Source organism: Boleophthalmus pectinirostris, unplaced genomic scaffold (genome assembly GCF_026225935.1).
Source record: "Boleophthalmus pectinirostris isolate CB_2022bp ecotype Guang Dong unplaced genomic scaffold, ASM2622593v1 HiC_scaffold_16, whole genome shotgun sequence".
NCBI classification, from domain to species: Eukaryota; Metazoa; Chordata; class Actinopteri; order Gobiiformes; family Gobiidae; genus Boleophthalmus; species Boleophthalmus pectinirostris.
Window position 1 is genome coordinate 13,489,076 of NW_026571095.1, and position 23,016 is coordinate 13,512,091.

The following is a 23,016-nucleotide window of genomic DNA, read 5'->3' on the forward strand; positions in this document are numbered from 1 at the left end:
ACATGCTGGAGGAGGTATCGTGACAGAGGACATTGGACGCTCCTGGCGCTGTACCAGAGGTGCGCTCCTCGCTACCAAAAACCCATCGAGGGCCGTGGTCTGCTGCGCGAGCTGCACGCTGCGGCGGAACAAGGCGCGTTGCATCATGGCACAATTTCTCTGGCACCAGGTGAGCTTCACACAGAGGAACACAAGACTGTGGGACGGGCAGTTTGGGTGATGTTTTAAACAAACAGGTCTTTGACCCTGGGGCTGGGACAGGTGTGCGTCACTGGAAGCAAGGGGCAAAATGTCACTTATCGAAGTTGTAGAAGACAATGTTGGTTGGACCTATATATTTATAGGCCTAATTGTCTATATCTATACTTGATAGGTTGCTTATTTAACCTTATTTATGTATATAGCAACAGATTGAAGCCTTAAATGAATAAAACAACTGTGCCTTTTGCATATAGGTTACGTGTATTTAAATCTTTATACAAATCAATAAATGTGTTTTGGACATATTATCCAATAGTCCACGTGTTGGCTATCAAGAAACATTGGGCCTGTATTTACAGGTCCATTTGTGGGACTTAACCTTTGAACTTTTTGAACTGTGTTGGATCATACAGCACTAGTGCTTATCGGCTCAGAACCAGTTCAGGTCAGTTACATGCGCTTTATTGATTTTGTCTGCTGCCCACATGAAAAGGTAACAGAGAGGTGTCTCTCTCAACAGCCAATCTGCTTCTTCCCAAGGGAAGAGGCGACGTCCCAGTGACACAGACTGACGCCCACCAGAGCTCAAGTAATAGTGTTGCTTAGGACCATGCCCCAGCTGGTTATAACTGCATTGATGATAGTACAGGTCTACTTACAGCGGTCAAATGTATAGCACGGTAAACAAAGGTGAGGGTATAATAGCCAGACAGGCTAGTAAAACACAAACATATTAACACAATATTAATTTGAACTTTTCAATTCAGGTTCATGTTGTTTTCACCTGCTCAAACTCTCAGCGTATTCATTGATACCTGTATCAATTCCATGGTAGTACACTTTTTTAGTTAAAAAGTCCGTTGCTATTTTTGGATATTTATCATACCATGAAAATTTGACCTTGCGTGTAGCCGTAATGCTAACTAGAGGCACTACTCTGTGCAAATCAGTTAGGCCTTCTCAAGTTAGATTAAGCACAATCATTTTTTACACAATCTGACCATAAAGAACTGAATTTCTTAAATTACAACAGGAGAGCTGTTTTTTTTAGTAAACAAGTTCTTCTCAAATAACTTTTAAGCTAAGTCACAACAGCATTATTTATTTATTTATTTTTATTTTGAATTTTTACCGTTAGTCACACTCACCTTTTTGTTGAAAATCAAACATCAAACAGGACAATGAAGGCTTACATTTGCTCCTCCATGTGTGTTTTTAAAAAAATATTTTATTTTATTTTTATTTTTTTTCTAGATAATTAAAAAGTGAACATAAACTGTTATCCGGTTGTGTTTTCTTATATGTACAGTATGTACAGATGTAGTCGATCTGTGGTGATGGCACTAAAAATAATAAATAAATAAATAAAATGTTATCAGTGTTATCAGTTATCAAATCAATCTGAATTATCTTTGTGTGTACAGTTCATCTGTTTTACATGTATGTATGTTTAAAATAATTAACATGCTATAGTTTCTCCTCTATATAAATGAGTCTCCATAAAGACCCTCAGCAAGAATGTTCAGAAAGTGGGCTAACAGGCTAACAGGCTACCAAACAAATGGTTTAAATGGTAGTTTATAATGTCTTTTATAATGTCTTCAGTATTGGTCTGATTACTTTGTAAAAGTACTGACTACTGCTTACTCCTTCTAAAAATAATTTGTTGGCTACTCTGATTTATTTATTTCAGAAGTAATTTGATTACTGATTACTAAGTTACTTTGAAAAAAGAAAACATACAACAGGAACCACCTTATAAAAAACACAAATTCTTCACTCTGGTGACACTTTGTCTTGTAGAACCTATGTCCTATGTCAGCAAAGATGACGTACACAGTCCTCCTTAAACCAATATTTGTGTTATTTTGGTTCACAGCTGATCTTCCTCTGACACCAAAAGAGGACATCTCATGATCTGTTTTTTTTTTGGCAGGGAAAAAGTAAGTAAAAGTTACTAGCCCAAGTAACTTTAATCTACAGTGATTACTCAATTGTAACTAGTTATAAATCATCTGATTACAGTAATCCTCCATAACACAGAACGCCTAATTCCTGATTTCCTCAGGCATGTTGTTTTTCTCAGTTAGACTATGAAATCAGTCCAAGATAAAAGCGTCCCCCTCTGAGCTCCAAATGAGGTAAATCATTACACTTTTACAAAATAGTTTAGATATGTCACCCACTGGCCTTTGCTCTGGGCACTGGGTGAAGCACAAATGAAGGACAAATGCTTAAAGTGCATATGACAGGATATCATGTTTTTGTATTAGGCTACTAGGTTTGGTGGGGCAGTACCTGTAAAAAATATTTATATAGGCCTAGTTTTACCTCAGTTAAAGGTCCTATATTACACAAAACTGACTCTTGTGAGTATTGAGCTATATTATAATAGTGTTGCCCTCTCAAAAACATACCTGGAGTTGTGTTTTTGTTTCATTAACAGCCTACTACAAAAATACTATGCTACCTACGTTATCAACACCAAAAATTGGGCTTGTATCTTTGCCTATTTGAAACAGTTTTTAATAAGATAGCATGTAGGCCTACTTGCTCTTTGTAATAGTATACTATTTTCTTTTTTGAGGTATTATCCTATATCCAAGTTGTTTCCCATTTGTGGATTAATAAAGTCCCCACTGTCCCACCTCTCCAAACAAACACAGCCTGTTTGTGGCGTTTCACAGGAGCGCGTGTGCAGCAGTACTCGGTGCTGATGATGCTGATGCTGATGTCACTACCGCCTCTCAGCATCCCTGCCTCAGCAGCGCGGCCATTTTCCCCATCTCCAGATTGACACGGTGACGACGGGTGGCTGGGGCGTCCTGCTCCCATCTTCGGTTCGTTCATCCGTGCGCCTGCCCGCTCCTCTTCCCTCCTACTCGACATTTTTGTGCATATTGACGCATCACACATTGCCGGCGGATGCTCCATGTTTGGACGTACCTAAAGGACCGATGCTGCTGTAGGCTGAGCACTGACTGGGAAAGGCGCATTCACCGCTGTCTGCTGGGAGCCTGCTGGATGAGGTTGTTTTGAATGGCCACTGGATTCAGCTCCTGCGCTCGAGTCTGAGTGTTGAGGTAAGGACTTTATCTGGTGTGATCATTAACTGGGCATTGTCGGAGCTTAAAAATATGTCACGCCTTGGAAATGAACGAGCATTTGTTATTAGGCCGAGATTGAACGCGACGTCAAAAATTGGCCTAGCGTTGATAACATGTCTTATATGCTGTTATGTGTCTGCTTCTCTAACAATGTTCAAACAAACGGAGATTGATGTGTAAAACGCACTGATTAGGCTGACCTCGTTTCTGACGCAGTATCAGCCTGTAGGTATAGGGGTCTCAGGTGTTTGTGTTTACAAGGCCTGTTTTTGAGGTGTGGTCTGTTCGAGATATTTCAGGGGGATATAACATGTAATTTTGGATATTTTCATGTGTTTGTTTGTGAGAATGTTATAATGAGCCTATTGAATGCAGTCTAGTCAAATCAAGGCCTAATGATGCTTTGTCCAAAGCAGGCTTACAGTACACATACAGGCCTAATAAATCTACGCTACTGATGTAAGAGCCAGGCCAAAGGCAGCTAGGATGCCCAAAGAATAAGCAGCCATTTTAATAGAGAAAACATGATGATGGAGTTTGGACACATGATGTTAATGGTTCATTTAACAGGTCATATTGTTGATGCGTGTTTGTGGGCAGGTGACTGGTGTGTAGCTTCACAGATCCCCATCACTTCGGCTCGCTCTCTCAGCCTCAGGCATCATGGCGGGGGCTTCTGTCAAAGTGGCTGTGAGGGTCCGGCCCTTTAACTCCAGGGAGATCGGGAAGGAGAGCAAATGCATCATTCAGATGTCAGGAAACACAACAAGTAAGTAGCATGTGTCATTAAAATTATGCAGTTTGTTGTATTGCCAGCTTACATTGTGTGGATGTGATATGTGACTGAGAATTTGATGGTGGTTGGAGGGGTTCCATCAGTCTACCTCAGGGCAGTTGTGGGCACAGAAGTTGTGGCCATCACATATGACAAATGAATAGTGTAGTGCTTTGAAAGGCTTAGTCAGGTCTATAACATTGTTCTTTGTTAGCTGAAATTAAAATACTGAATACGAAACACACTTGGCACACATACAGACCTGCCCCACTGTGTCTGAAGAAAATCTAGTCACGACTCAATATCCACTTTTTGTAATATACTGTAATACTGTGATGACTACATGAAATGGGGGGCCATCAGGGTATCCAGGGGGCAATGACATTATTATTATTGCCCCATTTTTCTCAAATTCTATCAAATGTTTTTGTAAACAGCACAGGATAATCTATCTAGATAATAATATGCACATATTCTCTATAAATATGTGTTTGTTGAAGTTTGTTCCACTATGTACGCTCTGTAACCTGCATAACTTGGCACGGGTCGGTAGTTATTTGTCATGTAGGCTAACAGTGGTGAATGGCTCAAATCCTCTTGTTGGCTGGGGCAGTGAACAAAAGCCTCAGTCAGACCTGCCCCAGTGAAGCCTGCTCTGTGTGTGGGATGTATCAATCAATTCATTCAGCAGTTGAACACATCCATATGCTTCTGTATCATTTGTTTATTTTAAAGGTCCTATATTACACAAAATTGACTTGTCTTCAAGCCATGTTATGGTGTTGTTACCTCTTCAAAAGCTGTTTTGTTTTTGTTTTTTTCTTCAAAGCTGTGTTTTTATTCACATAATAGCACTTTATTATTATCAACATCTCTGCTCTTCATGCTCTGTTACACCCTGTGATGTCATGTTGTGGTAGTTTTCAAGTTACACACAGCTACCTTTTACTTTTTGTTTAGAAGAGACTGACAATTCCAGGACTGAAATTATCTAAATAATTCTAGTGAAGGTGTATGGAGTCTAAAAACACAGTGGAACACTTCCTATATTACCACATATTTCCACAAGGTGGAAAAGAGAACAGAGAACTCAGTCTAAATGTGCAGGGTTTGTGTGTTAAGCATGTGTGAATGAAATAAAACACAACTCCAGACATGTTTTTCACGAGGAAACAACATTATAACATAGATCAGAAAGTAGCATAATATGGGGCCTTCTATGATGAAATTGTTTATTGCTCTTTTAAACAGTGAATTGGAGAAAAACCTCCATTTTCCACATTTTCAAAGCAAGTTTCTAGTTTGTGGTCTTTGTTCTCTGATTATTTCAATAAAACTAATTCTGATTCTGTTAGATCAAGAGGGTACATGGTTATATATTTCTGATAATATTTGCAGTAGTTACATGTACAACGCTATGATTTATTTTATAGATGGTAGATGTCTTTGAATGCAATTCTATTTCATTATCTAGCACATTTACTGGCACACTGGTTTTGCACTTGCACTTTCCACTGGTGATACCTCCCTGACTCTTTATACAAACTCAATAAGCAATAACTGTTTTATTTTATTATTTTCTTTGAGATGTCTGAGAAATACTTTGATAAATAATACAATATATAATCTGGTTGCTTTTCTTTGTTCAGCGATCTTGAACCCCAAACAACCAAAGGAAAACAAGAGCTTCAACTTTGACTACTCTTACTGGTCACACACAACTGTAAGTTTATCTGCTAAACTACACACTGCAGATTGTTATACATTTAGACATTACAGATAACTAGATTTTTTTTTTCTTTTTCTTCTGCAGCCTGAGGACATCAACTATGCTTCACAGATGCAGGTGTACAAAGACATTGGAGAAGAAATGCTGCTCCATGCGTTTGAAGGGTACAATGTGTGTATATTTGCTTATGGACAGACCGGAGCAGGAAAGAGTTACACTATGATGGGCCGCCAGGAGCAAGACCAGCAGGGCATTATACCTTTGGTAAATGAGACGTCAAAATGTCTTTGAGCTTAATGTAATTCTACCAGCTTAAAGGTACCCTGTGTAACTTTTCTGGACATTGTCTGCAATCTGTTTTTCTCTATGAAGATGTTAAAGCTTTGGTTTGTCTACAGTATGGTATTAAACTTATCTGTCTTGCATTTATTCAACTACAAGTGATGGACCCTCCAGCAGACAAGTTACACAGTGCACCTTTAATTTAATCCAATATGTGTTTTTTTATTTTTTATCATCAAGCTTTAGGCAAAAATAAGTATTTCTTCAGCCTATTGCTTATTTGGTTAGTCTCTTCTATGAGTCCTGTAAATTGTTATATAATATCAGTCAGTCAAATACAGCATTGATCAACATGTATGTAAAATCCCTCAGTCGTCCAGGTAGAATTCATGGAAAAGAAGAAATTAAATGTATCAACTGGACAAACATTTTTTTGGTATACTTCCCTTTTGGCAGATATAAGGCAGTATCTGCCAACAATCTGATTAGAACTTCTTTAGTTCTAATCTTGGATGCAGCTTGGATGAGCTGCGAAACATCTTTGAGTAGAAAACTTTTGTCCATTTGACAAATTGAATTTCTCCACTGTCACTTTTGCAGTAGTGGTGTCAAACTTTTTTCTGGTGTGAGGTCCTATAAGAGTAACTAAAATGCAAAGAAAATCTAACTGTATTATCTTTTGTCTATTCAAGCTCTGCGAGGACCTCTTCACAAAGATCAGTGACAGCAATAATGATAACAACATGTCATATTCTGTAGAGGTAAGTTCATCTTCTGCAACACAAACCCCAAAAGAATAATTTATTTTTGTAAATGGCTTTTTCTAATCTTCCAGGTGAGTTATATGGAGATTTACTGTGAGCGCGTGCGTGACCTGCTGAACCCCAAAAACAAAGGAAACCTGCGGGTCAGAGAGCACCCTCTGATGGGACCCTATGTGGAGGATCTGTCCAAACTTGCTGTCACCTCTTACAATGACATCCAAGACTTAATGGACTCTGGAAACAAAGCTAGGTAATGAAATTCAGACGGAAATGTTCTAAACATCTCCTTTACTCCCAGTAAGATAACCTTTTTTTCTTTTTATCTTTTTTTTTAAGGACGGTGGCTGCTACAAATATGAATGAGACAAGTAGCCGCTCTCATGCTGTGTTCAACATTATCTTTACACAGAAGAAATATGACAGTGAATCAGACAACACTTCAGAAAAGGTTGATTAAATAGAATATATATACAAGTGTAACAAACTGCTTTACTAAGAGTAAAAAGATTTTATGGCCATTTACAACCGACATTTGATAATTATGTAGTCTTTTAAATAAAGATAGCAGTTTGAGCATAATTAGCAGTTTGAGCTGTCATTGTTAGTGCTTAAATATTTATCAGTTTGTGTAAGTCATATGTGTTGTCACAGGTCAGCAAAATTAGCCTTGTGGACTTGGCTGGTAGTGAAAGGGCTGACTCAACAGGAGCAAAAGGAACCAGGCTGAAAGTATGTGCGGATTAAACCTTTTTATAATGTGTTTGCAGACATATTCAGGAAGTCATTATTTATTTAGAATTTGCAATTTTTTCTCTTGTAGGAGGGAGCAAACATCAACAAATCACTGACTACATTAGGAAAAGTTATTTCAGCTTTGGCTGAACTGGTAGGTCTTTGTATTTGTATTTATTTATTATGTTGTATTTATTTATTTATATCCTGTTGAAAATGATTCTTGCATTTTTCCAATGTTATTTTGTATTTCTTTTAGGATTCTGCACCAAATAAGGTAGGCTTATGCATGGTTCATTTTGTAAATGCAAACAACACATTTATGACTTTCAATTAAATACAACTTCTATATTGTTTAGAACAAGAAAAAGAAGAAAGTGGAGAGTTTTATTCCCTACAGAGATTCTGTGCTGACTTGGCTTCTGAGGGAAAACTTGGGTATGGTGTAAAATCAAAGTATGAATTGCAAACAATAGTTATTTTTCATTGTTAATTTTAACATTTGTGAATGTTTTTAGGAGGAAACTCACGGACAGCTATGGTGGCTGCTCTCAGTCCTGCAGATATTAACTATGATGAGACACTGAGTACTCTGCGGTAAGACAAACATTGGTGGTTTTAAAATAATAAGTGTCAACAATATAGAACATGCTCTACATATAAATACATATAATACAAAACTACATATCATTGAGAATACAAATTAAAAATCTTTCTACACCACCTTTTGGGCTTTTTCTGTAGGTATGCTGACCGTGCCAAACAGATCCGCTGTAACGCAGTGATCAACGAAGACCCCAACAACCGCCTGGTGCGTGAGCTGAAAGAGGAAGTGGCTCGTCTCAAAGACCTGCTGTACGCTCAGGGCCTGGGAGACATCATTGAGAGTGAGTCCCTCTGACACATTAAGGCACACATACCAGACAACTAATATACATATACACAATTCTTTGAATTTGTATGTAGTGTGATCCAAGAACGTATTTTGTCTTGATTGGGTAAGCACAGTCAGAGTAGGTGCCTCTCATGTATATTGTTTTTTCTCTGTCCTATTAGCATATCGTTGTCCCGGCCCCATCATCCATGGTTTGAAATGTGTGTAATAAAAACAGCAAGCCTCTGCTTTGCAACTAATACTTATCATTTTCAACATTTTCAAGCCGACAACAGAGAAACTCACCCCAGGATGTCAACATGAAGCCAAATCAATTTCTTGATATTACTTTTTTTGAAATAGTACATTCCAATTAAAGTCATATTTAGAAATGGACTTTGTCTTAAAGGTGCATTGTGTAACTTTTCTGTTGAAGGGTCTGCCACCTGCTTTTGCCTGTGGAGATGTTATTACTTTCTCTGGAATGTTTATCACTATGGCTTTAAACCTTTCTATCTTCATGGAAAGCAAACAAGACCAAGTTACAGGTCAGATCTATGGAGAGGCAACAGTCACTGTTGACAGTAATTTTTTTAGCAATAAAACCATCTGTAACTGAATAAATGTAAGGCAGACCTGTGTAATGTCATACTGTGGAACATTCTAGGCAGAGACATGACATATCCATAGAAACAAGCAAGTGACGGACCCCCAACGAAAAAGTTGCATAATGCACCTTTAACATAGCAAAAGGATTCTTATTTCTAGTCTATATTTCCATGGTAACTCATAAATCATGGAAGAATAGGCCAGAACTAAAGACGCCATTTTAGATCCTGGGTCTCTGTGTGTAGAGCTCATTGAAGCCATGAGTCAAGTGCTGAGCCACTGCCAGGAGCCACTCTGAGGCTGAATAGCTCATACATGATGCATCGTGCACAACAGTTAATATTCATTCTACACATTTATTTTATTGTAATTAGTTCACCATGCCAGTAAGCCTGCTGAATGTGCATTTATTAAAACATCAGAATAGACACCTTGAACATTCTTTTGTGAATATCAAAGCTGACTTTTACTTTGAAATGGCTTTTAAAGCAGCTTATTTGACTTATCATTTAAATTTCTCTTCTTTTTGTACTCCCCGATCTCCCCCTGGGTTTTCTTTTTTTTCCCCTTTAATCCGTTTTCATGTATGTTCCTTAATCCCGTTTGTATTACTTCTCCGGCGTCTGCTCCTACCTTTTCGTGTGCTGACTTCCATGCAACGCCTCTCTTTCTGACAGACCTGTGCGATTACAAAAACTTTATGAATAATCGCCAGGCTGTCAATCAAAGGGGTGATCTCTCCACAGTGACCCACGCTATGACTGGAATGAGCCCTTCGCCATCACTGTCAGCCTTATCCAGCCGCGCAGGGTCCATCAGCAACCTCCATGACCGCATTTTCAGCCCAGCCAGCGAGGAGGCCATCGAACGGCTCAAGGTATGAAATCATTATGAAGTCAATTTAACGGGTCTATATTACGATATTTTCTGATCTATGTTATAATGTTGTTTCCTCATCAAAAAACATACTCGAGTTGTGTTTTGTTTCATTCACATATGCTTAACACACTCCTGCATATTTAGGCTGAGTTCTGAGTTCAAACTGAAAATCCTCTGTTCCACCTTGTGATGTCATGTGGTAATACAGGATGTATGTGTTTTTAAACTCCATACACCTTCACTAGAATAATTTGGATTACTTCAGACCTGGAATTTTTAATCTCTTCTGAACAAAAGGTAAAAGGTAGCTTTTAACATTTAGAGATGTACACAGACTAATAGACTAATAAACTAGGATAATTGAAACAAAACACAACTCAAGGTATGTTTTTGATTAGGCAACAATATTAACATGACAAAGCTAAAAAAGAATTGATTTTGTATAATAGAGGACTTTTAATGCAGAGTCTGAGTAGAATAAGCAAGTGCTGTAATATATTTCTATATGATTATTTGTACAGGAAACTGAGAAGATTATTGCAGAGCTTAATGAAACCTGGGAGGAGAAACTAAGGCGCACAGAAGCCATTCGTATGGAAAGGTAAATACATTTCATTAGCATGGCATATCTATTTTTTGGTATCTGATGTTTTGTGAGTTTTCAAAATATGCTTTAACTAGTGAATGTTTTTATTCAGCACATAGATTAATATGGTTTCTGTAAGTTTTGTTTCTGTTTTTTAATTCACAATTGTAGAGAGGCCTTGCTTGCTGAAATGGGTGTGGCCATGAGAGAAGATGGAGGCACTGTGGGCGTCTTCTCACCTAAAAAGGTATTATTTTAATGTATGATGATGATGATGTTGATGATGATGATTAATATAATATGCTTTGATATTCTTGTAGACTCCTCATTTGGTAAACCTGAACGAGGATCCACTGATGTCTGAATGTTTACTCTATTACATCAAAGATGGCATTACCAAGTAGGATTTTTGTCTTTAAAATATGCATAAATATTTGAGATTTTCAGCTTAACATGATTTATCTTGCCTTATCACAGAGTTGGCCGTGAAAATGCAAAAACTCGACAAGACATTGTTCTTAGTGGTCATTTTATCAGAGATGAACACTGCACCTTCGGAAGCACAACCGGCCCACAAGGAGAAAGTATGAACTCCAGAAACTAACTTTGAAAATTATGATGCATGTTTCATTTTGTCATTCTTCTGTATATTATTATTTTAATCAGGTTGTGTTATTTTGGAGCCATGTGAAGAAGCAGAAATATATGTGAATGGAAAAAGGGTCACTTCTCCCATTGTCCTAAGATCAGGTATCAACAAGCTATCAACAATTATCAACACGAGAGGACAAAGTAAAAACATTATTCAATCATTCATTTTATATTTTTTGTTTTTTGTTTTTTTCCTAACAGGAAATCGTATAATCATGGGAAAGAGCCATGTGTTCCGATTCAATGATCCGGAGCAGGCGCGTATGGAGAGAGAGAGGACACCATGTGCGGAAACGCCTGTGGAGCCGGTGGACTGGGCCTTCGCTCAGAGAGAACTCCTAGAGAAACAGGGCATAGACATGAAGCAGGAAATGGAGCAGAGGTAGGGAATAGTTTATGTGGTGTTATTATTAATATGTTGTTTATGTCATTGGTTTAAAAGTACAGAAAAGAGTGATCCAATTATTGTGATTATGATGAATTCACTGCAATTGTATGAATGTGATAAGGCAATTGTTTTTCATTTTTGTTCACATTGTCTAATTGAGAACCAGAACGTTATTGTGTATGTATTGCACTTCATCAATTAATGGAACAATATTTCATTCTTACTCTACAGGCTACAGGAGCTGGAGGATCAGTACAGAAAAGAAAGAGAAGAAGCCAGTAACTTACTTGAGCAACAGCGACTGGTGAAATTATTTTGTTATTTTTATCTATTAAACCATAAATCACAGTATTGACAAATTAAAATGTAATTTCCAATAGGACTATGAGAGTAAACTAGAAGCTTTACAAAAACAAGTGGATTCTCGGTATTTGGAGTCTCCAGAGGAAGAGGAGGAACCAGAAGAAGAAGGTCTCTATTGATTTTGTTTATTTTAGAATAATTTTCTGTCTAAATGTATTTAACCTTGGATATGTTCATGCTTTAGTTCCATGGACAAAACATGACACCGAGTTAGCTCTGTGGGCCTTCCGAAAGTGGCGTTTCTACCAATTCACCTCTCTCAGGGACCTCCTGTGGGGCAACGCTATATTCCTAAAAGAGGCGAATGCAATCAGTGTGGAACTCAAGAAAAAGGTTTTTGTCCATAAAATGTTATGCATTTTGACAAAAAAGTTTAGCACAGCTATTGGTGAACAAGTATCTGTGTTTTTAGTACCTTGAAGGTCCTACATTACACAAAGCCAGTTCACACAACATAGATTCTTGTGAGCTTTAAGCCCTGTTAGAATGTTATTACCTCCTTAGTTTCATTCACACATATTTGAATGATTCTTTATCTCCAAAGCTCAAAATGCTCTGTTTCACTTCACTGTAATATCATATAGTGGTAGTTTTTAAGTGAACAGCTACTACTGTAGTTCAGTAGAGATGGGAAATCCCAGGTTTGAAATAGTCCATACGATTTTAGTGAAAAAGTATGGAGTTTAAAAACCCTGTGGTGCATTTCCTATGTAAGTGTTTTCCACTCAGAATAATTATGCAGGGTTTGTGCGTTAAACGTGTGAATGAAACAATGTACGTTTGTGATGAGGAAACAACATTAAAACACAAAACAGGAAGCGTAATATAAGCCCTTTAACTGACTTTAACTGATTTTTATTACAACCACTGATCAGTCAACATTAAATTCAACGTCTCACGAGCAATGCTTCTTGTCCACAGGTACAGTTCCAGTTTGTTCTTTTGACAGACACACTCTACTCCCCACTGCCTCCGGACCTACTGCCCCCTAATGTGGCCCAAGAGAGGGAGAGACGACCCTTCCCTCGCACTATTGTTGCGGTGGAGGTACAGGACCAGAAGAATGGAGCCACACATTACTGGACTTTGGAAAAACTCAGGTAACAAAATCTTGTCATGTCTTAAAGGTCCTATATTTAACCATCTTATAATGTTGTTACCTCATCCAAAACATATGTGGAGTTGTGTTTCGTTTCATTCACATATGCACTGTTCATGTCATGATACTGTAGTTTTCAAGTTAACAGCTACCTTTTACCTTTAGTTCAGTACAGAATGACAAATCCAGGGGTGAAATAATCAAAATAAATCTAATGAAGGTGTATGGAGTTTTAAAAGACACTGGAGCACTTCCTGTATTACCACACCACACTGCAAAGTGTTTTCTGTCTGAGATAAGAACCTAGCCTATGCAGAGTTTTGTGTTAAACGTGTGAATGGAACAAAACACAACTCCAGCTATGTTTGTAATGAGGAAACTACATTTTAACAATGATCAGAAAATAATGTAATATGGGTAATATATATGCAATATATTTGGTTACATTTGTCTAATTGTTTTTTTTTTCTCCTGGTTTATGTAGGCAGAGGTTGGATCTGATGAGAGAAATGTATGACCGAGCTGCAGAGTTACCTAGTAGTGCGGTGGAGGACTGTGACCCCGCTCTCACAGGAGGAGACCCCTTCTATGACCGCTTCCCCTGGTTCCGTCTGGTCGGCCGGTCAGGGTCCAAGCCTGCTTAAGTTTAACACAGACCCCCCTATACTGCTTGAATGGTTGTGTAATCCACTCGTGTTTTTACCGACAGGGCTTTTGTGTACCTGAGCAACCTGCTGTACCCAGTGCCCCTGGTTCATCGAGTGGCCATCGTCAGTGAGAAAGGAGAGGTCAAAGGTTTCCTCAGAGTGGCTGTGCAGGCTATATCTGGTAAGTTATCAGTTGTTGTGCATTTTTCTGTGTCATGCTAAAATAGGGATATTAAATGTGTATTGTGTAACTTTTCTGGTGGAAGGACCATCAAATGCTTTTCTTCATGGAGATGTTATTGCTTGGTCTGGTTTGGTCTCCCTGAAGATAGAATGGGTTAATACCATGCTGTGAAGCATTCCAGACAAAGTTACAGGCCAGATCTGTGGAGAGGCAACCTTGCCCGTGGTCAGATTGCCTCTAGGTATTTTTTGAGCTATAAAATCACCTTTAATTAAATAAATGTAAGGTAGAGTTGTTTAATGTCATACTGTGGAACATTTTAGGCAGAGTAATGACTTATCCATAGAAACAAGTCAATGATGGACCCAGAACCAAAAATTTACGTAGTGCACCTTATAGTATAGTAATAAACAGTAACAGCAGCAGTATAGAGAGCAGCATCACAGGGACATACAGTCAAATATGTGGAGTATTTTTTTGTCATTATGCAACAATGCAAAGTCCAGTTCAATGTTATTATATTAGTGGGTGTGGTTGTTGTCCATGGGAGGGAGGCAGAGAGGGGAGGATACAGGCTGTTGACCTGTCTGATAAGGGAGAATGTATGCTCAAATATGTAAGGGCACAGTTTTTTTCTTTCCTTTTTCCTTTTTAAAAATTGTTACTGTTTTTCAGCTGATGAGGAGGCACCTGATTATGGCTCAGGTGTGAGGCAGTCAGGCACTGCCAAAATTTCATTTGAAGATAAACAATTTGAAAAGGTACATTCAGATCTTTAAGTACTTTCATACTATCATTCTTATACTACATAAAAAGAAACGTGACAGTGTTGCAAGAAGGATGTAAAATATCTGTTGTTTTGAATTGGCGTCTTAGTTCCAGACAGAGTCATGCCCCAGTGGTCTCTCACACTCGTCTCAGGAGGAGCTGCGAATTGTCGAGGGAGAGGGGCAAAACGCAGAGATGGGTATTTCAGCAGATGAAGTCAACAACAATACATGTGCAGGTAGAATAAGAATAAATCAAATAAAAATACTGTAATTTACGTTCAAATGTATTTATCTGTTTTTCTGTCTTGTTCCGTAGCCGAAGTGGAACCTCCTCGGAGTCCTGTAAAGACCCTGGGCTTAGGCCTAGACCTCCCTCTGGACCTGTCCCCAGAAAAGGCTCTGTCCCACCTCAAAATTGGCAGCACATTCACCTTCAGAGTCACAGTCTTACAGGCATCCAGCATCTCTGCAGAGTATGCAGACATCTTCTGCCAGTTTAAGTGAGTCGCTCTTTTATACTAGTTTACACCCTGTTAAAACAAGTGTATACATGTCAGTGATTGAAGTGAAATATTATGGAGGAATAAATTGGGAAATGAATGCCTATTATTGGCACATTTTGTCTTGAAAGACTGTGTGATGGATAGAGGTGGGAGAGTTTGAGTCCCAGATCAGCAGTGCCACCATCAAGTGTAAACATATGATTATTGTAATCTAAAGAATCCTGTGTGACTAATACAAAGTCTGTTTGTGTTATTTTAGTTTCATCCATCGTCATGATGAAGCATTCTCCACAGAACCTTTGAAGAACACAGGCAGAGGACCACCTTTGGGCTTTTACCATGTACAAAATGTAAACATTATTTTTAATTTATTGTAATAGTGAATATGTTAACGTTGGTTTGAAGTATATGCATATATTTTCACACTAGATCACAGTGGAAGTGACAAAGTCCTTTGTTGAGTACATCAAGACACAGCCCATAGTGTTTGAGGTCTTTGGTCATTATCAGAAGCAGCCTTTCCCTCCTCTCTGCAAAGATCTCATTAGGTTTGTTGTCAAAAAAAAAAAAAGTAACAATATATTCAGTGTAAATATAAAGTCTGAATATATTTTTACATTTTCTTCATATTTACTTAGTCCTTTAAGACCTTCCAGGAGGCAGTTTCCCAGAGTCATGCCACTGTCCAAACCAGGTTAGCAGAACATTCATTTAAAAGTATTAGTGCACATAGACTATAACAGAAAATGTTTTTTGTTACTGTGTTGAGAGTAAGTGTGATTTTAACTCTTCTCAAATGCACTTTCAGTGCCAGCCACAAAGCTCAGCACTTTGACACGCTCCACTGCAGGACCTTGTCATGCCAAATATGACCTTATGGCTTTCTTTGAGATCTGTGAGCTGGAAGCCAACGGAGAGTGAGTAGAATCTTAATGTCAACCTAAAATAGAATAGACAGTACACTGTGTTTCAATACCTCTTACTGTGTATGAAATATTATTTCTTTGTAGATACATCCCAGCTGTTGTTGATCACAGGGGAGGCATGCCTTGCCATGGGACTTTCCTTTTACATCAGGTAAACTTATAAAAGTATATTTTTTCTCTACTATTTTAAATAGGCAGGTTTTAACTAAATATTGTACTTTACAGGGCATTCAAAGGCGAATTACAGTGACCATTGCTCATGAAAATGGAAACGACTTTGAGTGGAAGGAGGTCAAAGAGTTGGTTATTGGTGAGTTGTAAGTTTCTACTAAACTCATCTTTGGTTGATGGGATTATGTCCTTATGGCATGTCTGCATTTAGGTCGTATTCGAAACACTCCAGAGGCCGATGAAACAATCATAGACCCAAACATCCTTTCCCTCAACATTCTGTCTTCGGGATATTACTGGCCAAAACATGATGACAAGTAAAACATTTTTATCTATATAATCTGCTTTATGATTTTAATTTACATTGGAATAATTTAGTGTTTTAACTGTCATTGCAATATATTATTTGCTACACTAATACCTTTTGCTAACACGCTGTTTTCCATATGTGCAGCATCTCCTTGGGGGTTGATCATAGGTATTCTCGCATTTAAAATGACAAGTGCTATAAGGGTCATCACCAGCAAATACTGAGATCTTATTTTGTTCTGACAGAACATTTTACCGATTTGAAGCAGCGTGGGACAGCTCCATGCACAACTCTCTACTCCTGAACAGAGTCACTCCCTATGGAGAGAAGATCTACATCACACTATCTGCTTATTTAGAGGTATATTATTAACTAAGTAAACCAGAACCAATGTTATGGTATGTTATTGTTTATTTACACTATTACATTAATTTAGATGGAGAACTGCACCCAGCCCACTGTAATCACCAAAGACTTCTGCATGGTGTTTTATGCTCGTGACACCAAACTGCCAGCGTCTCGCTCAATCAGAAACCTCTTCAGCACCGGCTGCTTCAGGCCATCTGAGAGGTAAAGCATTACCCTGCCCTGTGCACTAATGTTACTACTGACACACTTGACTGTATTCTTATATAACACTCTTATTTGAACATCTGCAGTAATCGTGTGACGGGAGTGTATGAGATCACCCTATGCCATGTGGCAGACAATGGAAGCCCTGGTGAGAGAAACAGTTCTGTTAATCATTCAACATAAATACATGGTGCTTATTCTAAATACTGACATGTACTGCAGGTATGCAGCGCCGCCGTAGACGAGTGTTGGACACCTCTGTAGCTTATGTCCGAGGAGAAGAGAATCTGGCTGGATGGAGACCACGCAGTGACAGTCTCATCCTTGACCACCAGTGGGAGCTAGAGAAACTCAGCCTGCTGCAGGAGGTTAGCTGTAGAGAACAGAGTGTTTTCATAACAATGCAGATGATTTGTTTTCTAAAAGCAAACCTGTATTGTATCCAGGTGGAGAAGACCAGGCATTACCTGCTGCTGAGAGAGAAGCTAGAGGCCACTTTGCTCGCAGGACAGGATGCTCTTTACAAGAGCAGTGACATAAGTGACTTAGCCAAGAGCCCTGTCCTCAGCCAAAGTCCAGTTTGCAGTCCTGTCCCAGACAGCCCCAATCAGAGGCAGCGCGAGCTGGCTGCTAAGGTGACTGTTCATTTTCATCAGTAGTAATAGGTTTTTGGCTTATAGGTTTTAAGATATTGTCACATATTTCCTACACTGAAAATCTTCTTCCTCTTGTGTTCCTGTTTGCAGTGTCTGCGCCTGCTGATGCACACCTTCAACAGAGAGTACAGCCAGGTGAGCAGCAGTGCCAGTGAGAGCAAGGTGAGCCCCAGCTCAGCCCCCTAACTACCCTATAGTCCTTACTGTCCACTACTGCCCTGCTGCCACTACAAAGCCCCTCTGTCCACGTCTCCTGTGATTAATACCTCATCTTCATGACTAAATACAACCAAAGAGCTTTACTATCCCCTGCCATCCATTTAGAGTCTTATTGTCATTTCATATCTTCGTATATTTCTTTATTCCTTATGCTGTCTAAAGTGATGCCATTATTAACAGTTTTTTGGTCTTGGCACACTTGACACAGTATGCTCTATTTTCCTCTGATATTCCCACCCTTTAAACTTGTGAGGTTTCCTCTGACATTCCCTGCATGTCCTTTAACACACTGACCAGCATGGGGCTCCAAGATAGAACAATGTTATGTGTTTTCTCAAACTGTTATTCCCAAAATGCTTGAGGTTCATGTATCTAATGGAATTGTTCTTTTGAATGCATGTTGTGCGTGCTCAACTGGCTGCTCTGTTCTCCTCTGTGTCTGTCCATGTTGTGTTTGGATTTGTTTGTGTGCTGCTTTGTGCATGTGATCGTGTGTGTGTGTTTTAGCTCTCGGATCTGTCCGCTTCATTGATGAGAGATTCGTCTTCCTCTGGACTGAGCACCTTAACCCCATCCTCCACCTGCCCCTCGCTGATTGAGGGGAACTTTGACCTCAGGTACTGCACCAGTTTTAATAGCTGAAGCCAAATATTCCCTTAAGTTTTGGTACATTAAAAACAAGACTAAAACTATACTTTGTCTCTTACTAAAAGTTGAAAAAAGTTTAATGTTAGTACATTTTGTATATACAGTAAATAGAATTTCTACCAAGGATTAATTGGACAATTAGAAATACAAATATATACAAATAAACAACCCAGTGCTAGCAACATGACCTACCGACTTGTAATAGTGTATTTATTTTAAAACTTCTTTTTCATATGTACTTATGATGCATTATGTGTAGACTCACTGAGCCCAGTTCAGGGGCATCCACTCCAGACCTGGACCCCTACAGTCCAGTCGATCGAAAGAAAGCTCTTCGAGGCTACACCTTTGTTCCTGATATTCAAGAGATCCGTGTCAGGTACAAAACACACACTGAGATTTCACTCAGCCCTTCAAAATAATGGCACGTATTGACAGTACAAATTATATTTCAGCCCAATTGTCTCAAAGAAAGGGTACCTACACTTCCTGGAGCCCCACACTAGTGGCTGGGTGAAGAGATATGTGGTGGTGCGTAGGCCCTATGTCTACCTGTATCGCAGTGAGAGGGACAGCGTGGAGAGAGCTGTCATCAACCTGTCCTCTGCCAAAGTGGAATACAGTGAAGATAAACAGACCTTACTGCGGGTATAACTATTAAACTCTACTTTCAATAATAAAACTCAGCAAAAAAAGACCCAAATCACAATTAATCTCATATATCATTTTGACAGACTCCTAACACATTCGCTGTGTGCACTGAGCATCGTGGGATATTACTCCAGGCCACCAATGACAAAGAAATGCATGACTGGCTGTATGCTTTTAACCCACTGTTAGCTGGCACCATCAGGTAAGAGCTTAAATTAAAGGGCACATGCACTATTTTCTGATGTATGTTATAATCTTGTTTCCTCATCATAAACATATCTAGAGTTGTGTTTTGTTTCATTTGCACATATTTAACACACAAATCCTGCATGTTTAGACTGACTTCTCTCAGATGGAAAACACTCTGTTGTAACTTGTGATGTCTTGTGATAATACAAGAACTGCTACTCCTTCATTCGAATCATTTGGATAATTTCAGCCCTGAAATTGCCAATCTCTACTGAAAAAAGTAAAAAAAAAAAACAACAACAACAACAACAACAACAAAAAAGAATCTGTTAACTTGAAAACTATCACTTAATGACCTCACAAGGTGGAACAGAGCATTTTGAGATTTCCAGATGTAGACAGACTAATAATGAAGGGTTAGTCATTTGTAAATGAAACAAAACACAACTCCAAGTATGTTCATTTTGCATAATATATGACCTTTAAGTATTTATTTGACTAAAAACACAGACTGAGTAATATTGAAGATATGTGTTTAATTACAGTTTAATATTATTTTTAGGTCAAAGCTGTCAAGAAGAAAGTCAGTGCAATCGGCGCCCCCTGTGGCATCTCCTCAGAGGATTTAAAGATATTGTGGAAAATTTAAAAGCTTCATTCTGGAACCTTTCTCTATAATACAACCTTATACATGAAAAAGAATACTAGCCTATTCATGACCTAATCCCAAAAGTGTCCCTGTTTTGCAGTTGTCCTCAGTACCCCTGCATGGTCTTACTTGTAGATACTTAAGCGAACTAACCACCCAAAGGTTAAGTGTATGTAGTCTAATCATATGTGTATAGAGAATAGTCCCAGTAATTATCACTGATACATGTATTCTTAATAACATGCCAACAGAATATAGGAAAATAGGAGTTAGACATCTGCTTTGTAGCCAACAAGCAGGGTGGATCTGGAAGTGTAAAATACAACAATAACAACATTACATAATCCTGCATCTTTCACTTACTGTTACCTCAGTTTGTAATGGCTTGGTGCTCTACCGCTGGTCATTTAACATAAAGTAGCATACGCATTTTCAAGGGGTAATTGTTGTTGGAATGTGTTGGCTTAACAAAGTCAAAATTCTGTCAGAAATGTTGTTTTTGCCTTGTCTTTAATGTTAAGATTTTTTTTACGCAACCTTGTGTATATTAGAACAAAAATAGTATAGCTATTTACAGAGTTTTTGTTGCATGGCACTTTAATGTATTATTTATATTATTTATATTATTAAATTTTTTGTTTTACCAAAGGATTATTTTAATGTTGGTTTGTGTTGGCAGACCCTTGAAGCTATACCAATTGATATGAGCTTTGTTATGATGATATGAGATGGTTGCTCATGATCCATAAGATTAAAAAGATGAAGCACTTATGTATTTCAGAACAGCTCAGTGGAGTTTATTGTCCTTAAGTAGCTAAATGAAAAGTTGTTGGACCTTATGGTATAACTGCTTTGGTCAGTTGTGTTGTCCATGCACCAGATAGTGCCTCCCTTTTCTCATTATTGTTTAGCTGGTCCTAAATATATCACTGTTTGACATCAGCAGAGAAGAGCATTTATGTATGAAGTGAGGTGTTTATATTGAAGATAAGTCAAACTCTAGTTAATGTTACGTAGCGTGTTGGTATATCATGTAAAATACTGCACCCATGTCTTACTAGGAACTGCTTCCCTCATAGTGTTTGCACTAAAGCTGTTAAATTTGCTTGTTGTATTGCTACAATTAAAAAATAACTAAATGATAATAATATGTTCTATTGACACTAGGATAAGATATGGTCAGCCAGCCATTTTGTCTTTTCTTCTTTGTCCTAAACATTGATGGATTTTGGACTGTATGTCTCAGGCCAGCCAACCTGCAGAACAATACAGCCTGAAAATCCAATAAATACAAATATTTAATCAGAAAAGTTAAATTTTCACAGTGAACCGTAGTGATATGACAACCTGCTTATAATTTGCTTGCCAATGTGTTGGACAAAGGTTTTTTGACAAATATTGTTTCAAATAATAATGCCAGGTTAATGTATAAATGCTTCTTTTATGTGTATATTATTTTGTTGTGTTTTATTTCTGAGAATGTAAGAAAAGACAGTGACACTTTGTGAACAAGAAAGATGAAGAAGATTTTTTGCTAAGTCAGTCAAATGCCTGTATCAATTTGCAATGTTTCTAGCTGATGCTTTGCTACCTGACTTAGTTTTCCTAATAAACCACATTATGGGACAGTTTTAGGGCACTGGCCAGTTGATAGCTAAAGGGTTTAATTACTTATTTAGCTGCTTCTTAACTGTTATAGCTTTGGATCCAAGCATGCGGGTCCACTTCTCTTGAACTGTACTCATTTTATGTCCCTTTTCCTGCCTTACCGCTTGCTAATGACAACAGCTTCTTACCCTGAAGTGCTACTTGTAAGTATTATCCCTGACCCTTGTAATGATGACTGACTGAAACCTTTCCTCTTGGCTCTGTCTTGTACATAAGTGGAGATTTCTGTGTCAGTACGATCTCACAGATGATATCAAGTCTGTGTATATCATGATGTAAATGACCTACTGCTTTGTTTGTTGTCACTTAAGCCTGAAAAGTGTGGACCTGGGTGGAACCTTGCAAATAGCAGTGAGGTGAAAGTGGTTGTGGGGTTACCTAAATGAGTGGAACTGTACAAAAAAAGATGAGGTCCAGCAAGTAAAGACATCTCACCTTTCTCTTTTGAGTGTTCTTTCTCATGTCTGTGGACACGTAACAAAAAGTTGTTAACAAAAATGCAAATAAAAGAATACGTGTTTGAACCTTAATTATGTCTTATCTATCATAATTTGGGCTTTGTTTTCTATTTATAAGGGTTTTCCATTTGAATTTTTTTATGTCAGAGCGTAAGGAGGTAGTCAGGCCGGCGCCACCTAGTGTCTCCGCTCAATTTCATTTCTCTCAAGCGACTAGGTCAGGAATTGGAATACACTAGATGGTTTGCAAGAACCCTGGAAGTGCGAATTCAGGCACCAGCCAATCAACGAAGAGCCATACATTCAGTGTAGTCAGCGATTCCCAGATCAAGGATTTAAAGTCAGAACAAAGAGAATGTTAGGTGAATTTTATCAAGGGGAAATACATTATTGCCCTTCTTCCTATGAGATTTGGGAAAAGCTTAATTTACGAGTTACTCCGTTAGCGGCGCATTACATATGTCACAACCAAATAGCAGCGTTTAGTTGAATAAAAAAAGTTCCGGCTTACCGTCGGGCAAACAAATGTTAATGCTGCGAAGTCAGACGGTTTCCACAAAGTGAAACCGGCTGGTGAATCAGGCTAGTAAGGAGGTCCCATGTTACGCTAAATTGACGCTTGTGAGCTTTTAGGCATATATGTTAAAATGCTGCCAAAACATACCTGGAGTTGTGTTTTGTTTCATTCACATGTCATGTTTGAGTAACTTTTTTAGTCTGTCTACATCTCAGAAGATCATAAAATAGTGTGGGCC

The 23,016-nt window shown here is 38.4% G+C and overlaps 2 protein-coding genes across 2 annotated transcripts in view; one reads left to right on the top strand and one right to left on the bottom strand.

The window, feature by feature from the left end:
• The window catches only part of agxtb (alanine--glyoxylate and serine--pyruvate aminotransferase b), a 2,843-nt gene extending 2,659 nt beyond the window's left edge, over positions 1 to 184 (bottom strand). Inside the window, exon 1 of the mRNA XM_020922822.2 lies at positions 1 to 184. This exon is cut by the window's left edge and continues 126 nt beyond it. Within this exon, the coding sequence (XP_020778481.1) occupies positions 1 to 147 (147 nt within the window). The 5' untranslated portion in view covers positions 148 to 184.
• A 3,787-nt stretch (positions 185 to 3,971) lies between these two features.
• Positions 3,972 to 20,147, top strand: kif1ab (kinesin family member 1Ab). The gene is made up of 48 exons (XM_055151597.1): positions 3,972 to 4,077; positions 5,733 to 5,806; positions 5,897 to 6,076; positions 6,787 to 6,855; positions 6,930 to 7,108; positions 7,195 to 7,306; positions 7,510 to 7,587; positions 7,679 to 7,744; positions 7,850 to 7,867; positions 7,950 to 8,028; positions 8,109 to 8,187; positions 8,335 to 8,477; positions 8,647 to 8,685; positions 9,751 to 9,950; positions 10,474 to 10,553; positions 10,710 to 10,785; positions 10,859 to 10,938; positions 11,016 to 11,122; positions 11,205 to 11,288; positions 11,391 to 11,571; positions 11,809 to 11,881; positions 11,958 to 12,048; positions 12,125 to 12,273; positions 12,862 to 13,040; positions 13,524 to 13,661; positions 13,749 to 13,867; positions 14,546 to 14,631; positions 14,747 to 14,876; positions 14,963 to 15,140; positions 15,403 to 15,493; positions 15,573 to 15,691; positions 15,782 to 15,837; positions 15,952 to 16,060; positions 16,154 to 16,220; positions 16,295 to 16,379; positions 16,452 to 16,557; positions 16,695 to 16,718; positions 16,796 to 16,910; positions 16,987 to 17,120; positions 17,210 to 17,271; positions 17,346 to 17,491; positions 17,570 to 17,758; positions 17,870 to 17,941; positions 18,506 to 18,615; positions 18,906 to 19,025; positions 19,102 to 19,294; positions 19,381 to 19,499; positions 20,049 to 20,147. The coding sequence occupies exons 1-48, from the start codon at positions 3,972 to 3,974 to the stop codon at positions 20,113 to 20,115; spliced, it is 5,157 nt and encodes a 1,718-aa protein (XP_055007572.1). The 3' UTR covers positions 20,116 to 20,147.
• Positions 20,148 to 23,016: the final 2,869 nt, after the last annotated feature.